The sequence below is a fragment of the Cydia amplana genome, chromosome 8 (genome assembly GCF_948474715.1).
Source record: "Cydia amplana chromosome 8, ilCydAmpl1.1, whole genome shotgun sequence".
Classification (NCBI taxonomy): domain Eukaryota; kingdom Metazoa; phylum Arthropoda; class Insecta; order Lepidoptera; family Tortricidae; genus Cydia; species Cydia amplana.
In genome coordinates this window covers 15,014,831-15,029,803 of record NC_086076.1, presented here as the reverse complement: position 1 = coordinate 15,029,803, position 14,973 = coordinate 15,014,831, and the positions used below count along the sequence as shown (strand labels likewise).

The 14,973-nt window shown below is 38.5% G+C and overlaps 1 protein-coding gene across 23 annotated transcripts in view; it reads left to right on the top strand.

Annotated features, from left to right (window-relative positions):
- LOC134650171 (protein still life, isoform SIF type 1) overlaps positions 1-14,973 on the top strand; it is a 167,711-nt gene that overhangs the window by 26,513 nt on the left and 126,225 nt on the right. For 22 of the 23 annotated variants that reach the window (XM_063505046.1, XM_063505044.1, XM_063505045.1 and 19 more), the window contains 9 exons: positions 2,884-3,068; positions 4,683-4,801; positions 5,048-5,178; positions 6,923-7,002; positions 9,495-9,650; positions 10,120-10,250; positions 11,857-12,039; positions 12,455-12,560; positions 13,131-13,347. In XM_063505046.1, coding sequence (XP_063361116.1) covers positions 2,884-3,068; positions 4,683-4,801; positions 5,048-5,178; positions 6,923-7,002; positions 9,495-9,650; positions 10,120-10,250; positions 11,857-12,039; positions 12,455-12,560; positions 13,131-13,347 — 1,308 coding nt within the window. The remainder of the gene's footprint in view (positions 1-2,883; positions 3,069-4,682; positions 4,802-5,047; positions 5,179-6,922; positions 7,003-9,494; positions 9,651-10,119; positions 10,251-11,856; positions 12,040-12,454; positions 12,561-13,130; positions 13,348-14,973) is intronic. The other variant, XM_063505035.1, reaches the window with a different exon arrangement.

Sequence of the window (14,973 nt, the reverse complement as noted above, 5' to 3'; positions counted from 1 at the left end):
AGTTTTAATCATTATGTTATTTAATATATATTAATTATTGTTAAAAGGAATAGCCATGTAAATTTAAGTCACGCTCATATTTATTTCATTTGTATTTTGTCGCAAGCGGGGTCCACTGAGAATAATACAAATCAAAGTGCAATTTTCAATGTTTGAATGCCACTTTTAGATTGACAAAAAGGAAAGATCGAATGTGGTTTTGCATATGACACGAATCGATTACTATCACAGGTGATTTGAAAGGCATTAAAACGAAGAGCTTTGGGAAATGCGATTCGATGGATGTGAGCCTGCAGTTAAATTTGTTTTTGATCATCCGTTCCAAAATTTTAACTACAATCTAGAACATAAACTTTGTAATATTTTTCGTCACTGCTTGATTTTAAAATGAGATTTTTTTAGTTTTTAAAGTGTTTGACTTTTGTAAAATATTGGAAAACCGGTATTGGTCTAATTGCTAAGTAAATATGAACATATGTACCTATGTACACCTGTAGAACTGTAATGATTATTAATTTAAAGATAGAAATGATGCCATTGTGTTATAAAAATGAGTCAGTTTTAATTTAAAATACATGATTGCATTGGCGTATGCTGTACACTTAGATATATTTGTGTAAAATTAATAGAGTATAATTTTATTTTATTTTATTTTTATTTTATTTTAGTACATGGAAAATCAACAGCGCTACATATATCCAGAAATTACAATAGAATCACAGAGCCAATTATAGGTCCTCACTTATAGAAATACAAAAAAATATAAAAAGTTTGCAATACGATACAATTTATAAGGGCAATTTAGAAATACAAAAAATTATAAAAAGTTTGCAATACGATACAATTTATAAGGGCAATTTACGTAACACAATGGAATCAATGATTTGCGAACGAATTAAGGTCAACTATGTATATATATAAGTGCAATTCACTCTCTTTAGCGACGAAAAAAAATCAGATCGAGCGGACCACGCTAACTCTGCATGGCATTTGCAATGACAAAGTGTGATATTGTCAAATTTCTATGAAAATATGACGTATATAATCAAATTATGCTGAGTCGTGACCCTTTTTAGCACCACGCTGTAGGACTTAATGATTGACCTTTATGTAATGTATTTGGTGTTAAATAAATGTATCTCTCTCTCTCTCTCTCTCTCTCAAAATCACACTCTTACACTTTGTTCTATTCAAACCTGTGCAAAGTAGTTCAGACGGATTCTAAATTATACTCGTAGCATAATTGACACGGGTACAGACAACATTTTCCATGCAACTCCCCATCATTATATATTTACTGAGTGGACCATACCGTGCGTTTACTGGGGTTGTCCTGGCACACGCGAAATGTGTCACATTGTGTCAAATAGCGGGTCAAAGTCATTAACGATTTATAGCGAGCAAACATGAAAACAGCGGCTAATGGAATGAGTAATAAGAGATCGTGTCTATAATGTTAACATTGGTGAAGTTAGTTAGTGGCAGGCAAACATTTAAACTGTTTGAAGAGCGTAGAAACATTTTTTTCTGCAGTGAGGCAAAACGTAGACACGTTTTGTCTGTCTATCTCATTAAAAAAAATGAAAAATTTAAACCAAAAACGAACAAAATGTCGAAAAGGTTGAATAAATTACTTATTTATGATTGTATGCGCTAACTTTTTCGAAGAACTATCAGGTAAAGTTCTAGGTAGATGCATAAGGGTTGGTAAGAAGTTTGCCCTGAACTGTCAAATTTTTCACATAAAAGCTGCGCCAGCTAGCTATACCTATGGAGAACGCGACGTTTATGTGATAGTCTATAGCAATATTGACACTCAAGAGTCTCGGAAGTCTTTTAAGCCCAGGTTCGTTAAATTGAGCCACAATCTTAAAATTAAAGGTAACATTCCGATGGCGACTACAGCAGCGTTGCTGTTGCAGGGTTACTGTTGCAACGTTGACGAGGACAATACCATTGTCAACCTCCCTTAATAAAAAGACAACCTGATGAGACAGTCTTATCGAGAAGGCTAATTCTAATTTACATTTTCTTGATGTCAATGTGATGTCATTTTACTATTCGTACGTGTGTAGGGAGTATTACTGCAATGTTTTGCCGCCAGAGTGCAGCACTAGCGACTTAAGTAATACCATAGAGTAACTTAAACTGTTTTTTTAACAAGTTTTCACAGACAATCAAATACGACATTGATACATCAGGGCGGTTTGTTTACAAAGGACCTACCGGGAAACGCGAAATCGAAACTCAGCTATCTGCCTCTTTATCGCTCGAATATGCAAGAGTGATATAGAGATTAGATAACAAAATTTCGACTCTCGTTTGCGGTAGACCCTTAGATTGTGACTTATTGTGGGAGTGGCGCCCCCTACGCAGACTTTCGCGTAATATTCCCTATTGCCGCATTTACACCAAAATACATACATACACCAAAATACGTACATTTGACATCAAAATGTAAGCCCGATGGGTTGGTCTCGCACTGTCTAGAACACAAAATGACTAGTGTAATATTTTGCCTATATCCCTTTTAGTCTACATCGCAAACGGTCTAGAACACAAAATGACTACAATTATTTAGACCTTTATTTACCTACATTTCGTCGGTTTATCTTTACGTCAGCGATATCGTCGGAGCCCCGCTGCCGCGGGGCTCCTATTTCTGTGCAGTTTGGCCTTCGGCCATTTGAAGATACCTAACGAACCTAACCTACATATATGTGGTCATTTTGTGTTCTAGACCGTTTGCGATGTAGACTAAAAGGGATATAGGCAAAATATTACACTAGTCATTTTGTGTTCTAGACAGTCCGAGATCAAAGCAGCCCGATTTGGTCTCTCGATATCCCACCAACACTTTGACTAAACAATAATCTTTTCCAGACTATGGGCGGAAGTGTTCCACGTGTCCGCGTCCGGCGCGGGCACGGTCAAGTGGCAGCAGGTGTCGGAGGACCTGGTGCCGGTGAACATCACGTGCGTGCAGGACTCGCCCGAGTGCGTGTTCCACATCACCGCTTACAACTCGCAGGTCGACAAGATCCTCGACGTGCGGCTATTGCAACCTGGTAATTATCTTAATTTTTCAATTGCGAGGATCATAACTAGTTTTATTGTGTGTTCTATGGGACACTTACGATACTTATTATGACGTTCCACTACGGGACACATGCCTCCTCTCATACACTGTAAGGAATTGGGCTATAGTCCCCACGACCCAAAGCGGGTTTAAAAATTAATTTATGCCTTTTGACTGTCAGCGAAATGTGACTAGTAAATATATATCAAATGGTATTCCGTATATTAATTCCGAAAAACTCATTTATACGGAGCGGGATTCGAATACGCGACCTCCGGATTGAAAGTTGCATGTTTTACAACAGTATCTAAATTACTCTAATTCTTTAGATACCTTGGAGATTATTTAAGAATATGCGCGTTTGTAGTGGGTCTAAATAATAAGCGGAATGTTTATGAGTCAATTATAATACATTTTTGTTAAAAAGAAAATTCGAGTTAAAGATCGAAAGAAGGTAAATATACCTAAAGACATGTAATTTTAAATCTCAATACTCCGTACAACATTTACCTGACGCTAGTTTTATCTCCACACTAGCGTATGTACCATCTACAAAGGAGGGCAATTTGGGAGATACTCTCGGGGCCGCTGTAACCTAGTTTTAAATTTACACTAGATGGTAGGTACACAAGCAATCGACTGAAATCACTATGGCTGTACCCGAACGCGGACATTCCGGGAAGTATTGATACTGTATTCAGCAAAGAAGAATAGAATATAAATGCGTTTACCATTTATGCAAATTATAAAGCGACAATAGGAGGAAAATTACGAAATATAAACAGGGATAACAAGTTTGAAAATTCAGTCATCTGAATTTAAAGCGTTTTGAATTTATTCCGCTACGCTCCCTGACGTGAAGTCGAGCGCAAGTGAAGTAAATTTGATCAATTAGTTTATTAATAGATTAGTGTCAGGTACTGCAGTGCAGGGGTTTCAAAAGTCTGCATGTTCGAGAATTAGAGCACTAATGTGTGTATTTCGGGCAGTCTATAGCACCGCTGAGTCTGCTAAATTATGCAATGAGTTCAATCCGTTGATGTTACTTGTTGTATACCTAACTAATGTGTTTCCGAAATAAAATATATCAAGTAGGTTATGAAAGTGGAAAAAAAAACTAGGTTGGTAGTTGAATTGATATTATTGTTATAACACCCTTGCGTTTACACTTCTTGACTTTGAATACAATTTTTATACGTCCGTTTCCCTTAGGTTATAGTTTGGAGTAACGGGCTTTTGATAGGTACATAGTTGTGAATATATTATGCTTTAGTGAGATGGTTGTATTATATCGAATGGTATATAGCTGTTTCCCGTAATAATAAAGCTATATTGAAGCTATTCATAACTGTTAGACAATAAATGAAATAATTATATTACTACATACCTCTACATATAGGTATAAAAAGTAGCTATTAATAAAAACCGCAAATAAATACATACAGCTACTTTGTTTATAAAATAAGTTTAAACAAGAAAAATCTGTATAACCGTCCAACCATACAATCATAAACACACAATAACCACTTCAATGGTGTAGGTAATACATTTTTTTACGAGGGATGTCGGCCATGATGGTGTCTGTAATTGAGTGTTGTTCCAGGAACTCGTATCGGCCAAGCATCAGAATGCTTCGTGTACTGGAAGGACCCCATGACCAACGACACGTGGGGCCTCAACTTCACCTCGCCCATCGACGCCAAGCAATTCAAGGAGTGTTGCGTAAGTTACTAAACTGTCAAACTGTTCACTGCTTCCACCTTCCCTCCAGTTACAAAAGATACTTTGAAAATTACCTGGTCGATTCTACTTGTATTCCAAAACTTATAAACTGCATTTTATTTTAAACAATTGACACAAATTTCTATCTCAGACCAAAATCTAGCTCCCAGCACATCCTGCATATGCAATTAAAATACATTATAAAGGTGGAAAGATACATTTACGTATAATTGTTTGTTATTTTAGTCACCATCCTTTAAATTCTCGCGTAAGGCATCTTCGAGCTACAGCCTAAAGCTAGAACCGCCGGGCAGCAAGCAGAAGATGAAAGCCAAGAGGAAACCGCTCTCCACGCCGGCAAGTCCTAATCGATCCAGGTAACGTTGTAAAACAAAACAGATTACCGTAAAACGGGGTCACCAGAAATCGCGGGGTGAATACAGAAAATTTCGGTACTTTTCTTTACATTGTTATATTTTAAAAACTATACTACCGTTGCCAAAATTATTACTAACATTTGGATTATTGGTGAAAATCGTCCTTGAAGTTGAAAATCGTGTCTATTCACCCCGTTTTACGGTATTAATATTACAAATATAATTCGAACCCATAAGAAAAAGAACCTGCGTTGAAATATTATTCCTAGTTTTCTGACCTTGTGGTTAAATTATTTTTACATATTTATTTATTTAGCATTCGAGCAATTACTTTCCAAAAATCATTCGCTTTAACAAAACAAGTGCGTGTCGATGTCGCAGTCGGATTGTATAATCCGCCGTATTACATTACGGCTAGCCGTTTTACAAAACAGGGGCGTTTTGAAATGCGGCGGTTCGACGATTAGCCGGATTGTCATTGCGATACGTTCTTCAATAAGGCGGCCTACGTTTAGCCGCATCGTATCTACTATTTAGATTGTAGAGTGACCAGTTCTTTCGGTCGCCTACGTAACCGGAGTTTGACAATGTTTGCAATTTAATTTATTTTTACCATGGTCCCACCGCACTACATGTGTTTCTTTTCCAAAACATTTCCTTCACGCGGGGCTCCTATTTCTGGGCGGTTTGCCCTTCGGGCATCTGAAGCTACCTAACGAACCTAACCTACTTACCTACCTACGCTTTTTTCCCCAAAGTGTAATGTTTTCACGGACGTCTCACTAAATCAATAGGTAGGTAGGTTAGGTTCGTTAGGTAGCTTCAGATGCCCGAAGGGCAAACCGCTCAGAAATAGGAGCCCCGCGAAGCGGGGCTCCGTCTAGTTAAGTTGCGAACCAAATGTTTTTTGAAAAGAAACAGTCCGACGAACTCCAGATTTGATGGACACCCCAGCGTTTTTCATAGTTTGTTGTTGTTATGTCAGGCAGCACCACGAGTGTTAAAAATGGGAACTAAAACTGTCAAAGCGGCGGCTAATGACTCGCTGTATTACATTACGGCTAGCCGTGTTGAAGAACGTATGGCGCCGAATACATTTCGGCGGATTTTCATTCAGCCGCATTCAATCCGGCTAATCGTCGAACCGCCGCATTTCAAAACGCCCCTGTTTTGTAAAACGGCTAGCCGTAATGTAATACGGCGGATTATACAATCCGACTGCGACATCGATACGATATGAAAATTCAAATTCGAAACTCCAAAAAAAGATGTTCCGCCCCCTGTAATTTATGAACAGAGTGTACACAATACTTGAAATAAACAAGAAAAATTTAGCTTAATAATTACTATCCACATGAAAATAGTTTTGACCATAATCGGATGACCCATTCGTTAGTTGTTTTTCTTAAAAATATATTTTTTTAACTAAAAGGACGTACCGCGAAGATAAGCCCTTTTGCTTGTACGGCTATTTGTATTGTATAAAGGCATGGAACACCGCGTACTTGGCCGGTTTTTAAAGCCCTATCGAATGACGTCGATTTTTACTGATTTATTTTCGCACTTTTAGTCACATGTACGATACAACTTTAAGCACATGATACAATTTTATAATAACACTAGTAACGGCGAATTTAGGGTACGTCGTGTTTCCAGCCCTAATGTTTAATGAACTGCAACTTTGAGATCGAGATTTGTTGAATAATGCACACGATTATTAAGTGAGTTTGTTCTTGTATTACAGCTTGAACTATCGCGAGCCGCAGTGCACATGCATGTCCCAGGAGCAGTATGCACGGCTCAGGGCCCAAGATCCACGATACCGTAAGTAATTAAGTACCTATATTTAAGAATACATGACTTTTGTAAACATCACACTTTCAATTTTGATCTTTTTGTTACAATTAGTACCTCCTAGGTAGTCATTTATGAAAGGAAAACTGGACTTGCTTGTGTCGTGTTACACTAGTTTTTGTGGAAATTCACGACAAATTAGTATCAATCGTTTATGCTTCCAATGTAGCCCACAAGATGGCAGAATCTATAATGCACAACCGTACATGAACGGTAGAGGGCAACACTTGCTTTGGTGTGAAGTGTCAATGTATATACATAGTTTATGTTTCCGATTCAGGCCACAAGATGGCAGACTCGCGCGGTCCCTATACTCATATATGGCTGACTATGTATGTTCATTAAGAAAATCTTAATGTAATCCTCTTGCCTAATAACTAGATAATCTTCTTACTAAGTGGATAAAGTCGTAAACAAATGAACTGTGATGTTAGAAAATGGGCGTTTCGTTTACCTACGGTTGGAAACCATGAAAATGTTGGCATTGTTACTATAGGTGAACCAGGATCTATTGAGGGTGCGCCATGTTGCGGAATTTCACTGGAACTAATTTTTTCATACTACACTGAATTGTCACCCTATACATGAGAATAACAGCGCCCTCTTGACAATTATCATATATTACTGGTCAGGCTATACCTAAATAAACACAAATATCAGCCTCGATAATTTCAAGTCCGCATGACTTTTTTTGTCATTTTATTACACTGACTTAATATAAAAGAAATAGACACACAAAGCAGAACAAAAACGTCAAGAAATGTGGATCCCAATGACGTTTCGCACCATTTGCATTGATGATAAAAACGCTTACGTAAATTTTGAGTCAAGATAAATGTTTCGTACAGAAAAGAGCTTAATGTCGTAAGCATTAAGTGTCAAATTTGCAAACATAAGTACCAACACTGTTAAAAAATTTAGTCCGATGGCACTAAACGTAACGTATTTACGTCAAACAACGTCAAACGAGAATAATGAACGAATGGAGTCACTTTGGTACACTTTAATATGTATTACTGTACAGGAAAACCAATTGAAGTAATAAATAAAACAAATTTAATTTAATTGGGAGCTCAAATAAAATTAATTCGTGGTTCAAATTCAAACAAATTAAATTTTTAATTCGTAAGTATAATAAATAAAGCTTTATTTGTCCATGCGAAAAAATAAATACATTGCAATATGATATAGATAAATAGTTACGTAACATTCAATAAGTAGTTAATTTAACATAATTAGATTAATTAATTTACCAAAATAGTTATAATTGATTAAAATTTAATCTAGATTAATTTTTGAATGGACCCCCTTTGGGTAAAAGCCGTAAGTATACGTCTTTAAATACTAATTTCCTTGAAATAAATTCTACTTATTAAATAACTGTGTATTTAAGATCTACATTTACTCATAGCGCGGGTGCACGGGGACATTTAGATACTGATTGGATTTTTTTTATAAAATCTACCTATACTTTATAAAAAAAATCCTGTGGTTGTCACTGTGTTCCGACAGGTTTAGCATTTACAGTTAGTCGATATAAGCCCTTATTGGTGGTGTATATGTCGGAAACAGGGAAATGGGCCGAACACACAAGTGCCGTTTTGCCTTGTTTAAAACTGCATCACCCCTATCTCTTGCTATAATTAAATAGCAGTCCACTTTGCACGTCGCATAGGTTTTCTTGGAAATCTTGAATTTAAACATAATATTATTTCTTATGAATTCCATATAAAAATATAAAAAAATATTGACCTCACATCGACTCATTAGATTTTTGTTCCTTAACATCCCTTCTTTGGTACTAACAAATTAATTTATTCAAAACCATAAAATTACCACCAGATTACATAAATTATGTAATGCTATCCAAAGAACTAACCGAAAGAAATACATTCCATCCTTTTTCCTTGTTTTATCATTGTTATTTTTACATATTTTAACGGCACATTTCGTAATTGTTGACAACTTCACATTTGAGCGTTTCAAACAAGACTAAACAAAAAAGTAATGCATGATCTGTTTTGACATCACTTTTGTGGGGCCATTTTTGGCGGCTGATTGGGTATCCAGTTCTTTATACTATATCAATGTTTTATTAAGATAAATTTTCTTCGACGAATACTTATAAAGCTACTAAATAAGTATTAAAAATCTACATTGTCAAAATGTTTTGGTTCATTTTCGTGATTTATACTGATTAGACTAAATTACAAATTTTATGAATAAATTATTGAATTACATTGAACTGAAAATGACAACAATCTGTATAGTATATCAACCCCTTCCAATAAATTACTTGGGCACTATAGGTATACCCATCCATCAACATCAATCTCATCATCATCTATATTTATATCGACCCATCAATCTTACAGTGGGACGAAATTACCTATTCACAACATTCTTCACTGAAAGTTTATGTAGCAATTAAATCGCGTACAGATTGTCCCTTATTTACCCAGGTTCCTCGACATTGCCACGCACGTCAGCGCGTGCCATGGAAGCTGAGGCGAGTGCGGCCGCCGCACGCACCGACAAGGTGGCTGCGGCGACGTCGTCCACCTCGCTGTACGACAACGTTACCGGCTCGCAACCAGCTCATCAGCCGCCACCAAAACGTAAGTTGCATGGAAGCGTACACGAACGTTGACGCATGCACCGACAAAGTGGCTGCAGGCACCTCGTTCACCTCGCAAAACATAATCGTTACCAATGGAGCAAAACGTTAGCTGACGCCGTTGACGTTTGCACACAGTGAGGTGAAGAAGTGAGCAGGATTCCTTTATACTTCCATGGAAAGTAACTCGCATGTTCAAACAACAGTGCTAGTTTGACAACTTGTTATACATTATACAACAACGTTACCAGATTTTCCAAATGGTACGTTCCTATATTGCTGTTTGCTAGTATTGCTGATAACAGTGATAACATCTGCTCCAGCAAAGCCTCGACCGCTACCTAATCCAATGGTTTTAACTTTGAACTAATTTAATTTTCACCATTTAAGTAGTGACCAATTTTCTCTACCAGCTAAGGCAAATAGCTTCTTATAGCTGTAGCCATCTAATTGGTGGTAAATATTTCCAGCCGCAGCTCGCCAGACTGACTCGCAGCCGCCGACGCGCCCCCCCAAGTCTCAGGAAACATCTACTATGACCACCAACACTTCTACGGCGCCTAAAACCGTTACCGCCTCCGTCGGCACACATGGCACTAATGTAAGTCTAATACATGATTGACATAAGACTTTTCTCCTTCTTCGAACAAGCTAGTTAGGGTTCCGTAGCCAAATGGCAAAAACGGAACCCTTATGGATTCGTCATGTCTGTCTGTCTGTCTGTCTGTCCGTCCGTCCGTAGGTCACAGCCACTTTTTTTCGAAACTATAAGAACTTATACTGTTAAAACTTGGTAAGTAGATGTATTCTGTGAACCGCATTAAGATTTTCACACAAAAATAGAAAAAAAATACGTCATAAATCCCCTAAATACGGAACCCTTCATGGGCGGGTCCGACTCGCACTTGGCCGCTTTTTTTTGTTCGGTAGAAAATTCTTAAAAAACGCTCAGTCTGCGATATATAGAGTCGTTCTCAGACACACCGAAACAGTACCTATCTCAGCAATCAATATGAGTCGTGATATGAGTACGAAACAGTTTGTCAAAATAAGCTAATCTACATTATAAACCAGTTTGAAGAAACAGTTGCCCTTCTCGTCCATCTGATACTGACCTAAGCGAATTTTGATGGAGTGGTAATTAAACTACCTAATAGGATTAAGCTACGTCAATGTTGCACTTGGTTTTTATTGGTATTACATGAATCTAGTGGGCACTGTGGCCAGATTGTTTATAGCCTCTCAGTTAGGATAATTTGTGGCTACTTTTACACACACACTGCATTCCATTCTGACCGCAGCTGCACTACTGGTACTGAACGCGTCGCTGTTACTGTCAATTTCCATAGTAAAATGAACAGTACGGTTACCATCAGTTTGTCACTGACATAAACGCCGTCGAGAACGTAATTTACTTTCTATACATCTCGCTCGCACTCGCATATTAGTGCAAACGGGATGTATAGAAAGTAAATTACGTTCTGGACGGCGTTTATGTCAGTGACAAACTGATGGTAACCGTACAACAGTAGTGCAGCTGCGGTTGGAAATGGACTGTCACCTTAACCTGCCTCGAGGAAATGTAAGCTGTCTTCCTTTTTACAAGGTACATTTGAATTATTATAATCACTAAGCTAAGTGATAGTTCAAAATGAGAGTATGAATTTGCCTTCAAAGATTTTCTCCGTTAATCTATTTACCTAAATCCTTTGTGAGTAATGAAGATATTTCTAATTAGACGACGTTAATAACACTAATATAAATAACATTTTCAAATTACCAACTCTGTTGAGCACACCCACGGCAAACAAAAGGTTACGCCTTTGTTAATAAAAATAGCCCATAACCTGCCCACGTGGTCCCCGCTAGACATGGGATGTGAAATATTGTTTTAATAAGTATCTATTAAAGCGTAGGAGTAACAGTGATTTAGACTTGTAGGTTCAGACTTTCATTAAGGGATAATTGGGCCGCCTATTCTGTTACGCAACGTATTGGCATAACAATGTCACAGAGACTTTCTTGACATGATTCGTTACAATTCTCTAAATGTCAACCATTGGGTTAACCTTCTTGACTGTGGTTGACTACGGATAATTTTGTCATTTTAAAGATTAAATATTAATAGATAAATGTATGTAAACGGAAACAATTAGTTATTCAGGATTGTAGAGTAAAACTGGGTCTTATTAACTTATTATACACAGACCAACGAAGACCCCCAAGCGGCGGGCGGGGCCTCAACGCAGCACGGCCAGGACCTCAAGTCCGAAGGCGTGCAAGCTGGCGGGACGCTGACAACATCCAAGTCCTCGTCTACATCCACCAGGCCCGGCAAGGAACATCTGCAGCACACCAAGAGCATCGACTATGGAGATGGAAACGAATCGGTGAGTTTTATCAAGACAGACGATTTACTTGCACTTAAACGCGCTGGTGGCTGGTAGCGGTAAGATCGTACGACTTGCAATTCGGAGGTCTCGGGTTCAAGCCCCGGCTCGTAACAATGAGTTTTTCGGAACTTCTTGCCTACGTAAATTCTTAGGATTAGTTGTCAAGCGGACCCCAGGCTCCCATCAGCCGTAGCAAAATGTCGGGATAACGGTTTTCTTGTAAGAACCTTACACTATCGGCCGTAATACCTTATCCTTGTTCCATTTCTCCCGAGTGCTTTACGGCGACTATTCAAACTGACGATGCTGTTAAGATTCAATTCTATCAAGGACACCAAATTTCACAATTATTGTATGATTTGTTTTTGTTTAAGTAGTCATCAGCATTTCAACAATAATTTAATTTTTACAGTCGCGGGAATCGGACCGGCACTCGATCCACCATCACAACGTCATCAACAACAACACCTCGGGCTCGCGTCGCACAAAGTCAAAGAGCACAGAAGATATGAATATGGGTAAGAGCTAAAACCACAAGTTGCAACTGACACGAAACGATAGTTCTATGGACATCAATCGACAGTTCCAACTTGGAGTCAAATTCAATTCAGTCCAATCAATTAAATTTTGGAAAAACTACACTTCTACAAAAAACAAGAGGTAATCACCATCATTCCAAGGAATAGATTGGGCCACTCAACAGAATCCTGCAGATATTAGAATCGGCCGCCGACATAAAAACTTTATGTCTAATCGTCCACTTTTGTACAAATTGATAAAAGTGATACGAGTATAACGAATTGGAGTGGGTATATTTATATGCATCCCTCGATGTTCAATTGTTTAATACAAACAAGGCGATAGTTTAAATCACCTGCAATTGGGCTTTTAAGTGGTTGTGTTCAAGCTGTTAATGGTCCCTATAAGCTCAGAGAGAGAGAGAGAGAGAGGATTCACCTGATAAATCCACCTTGTCCACGCCTACTATTTTCTGCTAAAAGTCAGACGTTCAAACAATGCTAGAATGTTACTATTTCACGTCAAGCTGATAATTAACCATTCTTTACAATGGATTAATTTATTTCCAGATTCAAGCACACTAAAACGCATGCTCAAGCCGATGCCCTCAACGGAGAGTCCGGTGACATCGCCAGAGATGGGCCGACGGCGCTACGCCGGCGCAGGCCCGTGCCCGCCCGCATGCGGCGCTCACCCGCACCGCCACGGCCCGCACCTGCACCACGCGCATCACACGCACGTCGCCAACAACAATAGCCGACCCTCCCAGCGGTATTCCTCTGATAGGTAGAAATGCTTGCTTTTTAAGCCAAGGCAACAGCGACAACGATGTTAGTTTTGCCAGGGAGAGCGAAGTCCACTAAAGACGCTAACGGTATTCCTTTGATAGACATTAGAACATCATTTTCTTCTTCACTATTCACAAAATTTTCGCAGTTTTAGCGTTGTAAGGATAACTTGCTTGCTTTTTATCACGCTGAAGCAGCAAGCTCGCAAGGCTTAGCGGTGTGCTCTGATATGACAGCTAATTTACAGCTTAAGCTCGACATTATAGCTGAAGTTCATTGCCAAATTTCCAAACATATCCTGTACCAATACCTATTCATTTGATACTTGGAAACGCTCGCTTATTAAGTTATTATGTCCGAGCAGTAATACCGTAATACCTTATAAGGATATTTTCCTCGTTTCCTGTCAAAACTAAAGAGATAGCCACTCAAACGTAACTTGCCTGACATTTACGTTATCTAATACTATAATAAAAATTGCTAGAACTTCCAAAGGCTGGTCATGATATCTTGGTACTGTTGTCAGAAAATATAGCGGGCTTTCCCCTTTAAAATGCTTCCTTATTGCACCAGAGAAAGCTTCTGGCAGACATTCTATTGTTGTTTTCTGATAGGTAGCTTGCTTCCTCGACGAGAACATAAATACCTACTAATAACCTTACTAAACTACATACGAGTATGTAATTATGTATGCAAGCAATTCTGGTAACATGCCAGCTGCATAGTTACTGCGGGTTAGGTACTTTCTACCACATTGCTGCATGTTCTCTAGTCGCTTCACAGACGTATCTAGGTATCGTATGTTAGTTAATGCATATTTAGAGCGGTGTTGAGTGCTATAAACCTCATTCATAGGAATTGTAAAGTGTTCACTTATCCACTTGTAATCATTGTATTTATCCTTGTGAGCATTGCTATAATAATGCCACTGTCACTCGCATTCCCTGTAGCTTAGATCAACTACATTATTAGCTAACGATGTTGAAGCTTGCTCTGTATCATTACCCAGTTTGTCATTAAATAATTTTATATATTTTTAGTCGTAAATAATAGCGTCTAGGTACTATACCACCTAGATAAACTGTTACGATTGTCAATTTGGCAAATCTTCGTAGAAGACACTACTTTATGTAGGTACTTAGGTAGTTTTTATTGATTACGCAATGTTTAAAGTAAACACCATGTTTAAATGATCATATATTATTATGCTCATATAATTTAGGGATTTGTTAGCTGGACGTCCAATACGCAGTTCGTCCAAATCGCATTTCGTCCATTCGTCTACTACGCAGTTTGTCCATAAGTGATGCGTCCATTTCGTGATTCGTCAATACGCAGTTCGTCCACTTCGCGATTTGTCACACTGCATTTCGTCCATTTCCCGATTCATCATTACGGAGTTCGTCCATTTCGTGATTCGTCTATTAAGAGAATATGGGAAATGAGAAAATGTTCAATAATATCAGCTACGCCGATGATATGATGCTACTGGGACCCACGGTCGGAGCCGTTAACGAGTTGTTAGGGCCCGGCCACATGTCTACGGTGCGGCGCCGGCCACTTTGTAACGGCACGGCGTCGTGCAATAGAACGGTGCCGTGTATGGTGCGACGGCACGATGCCG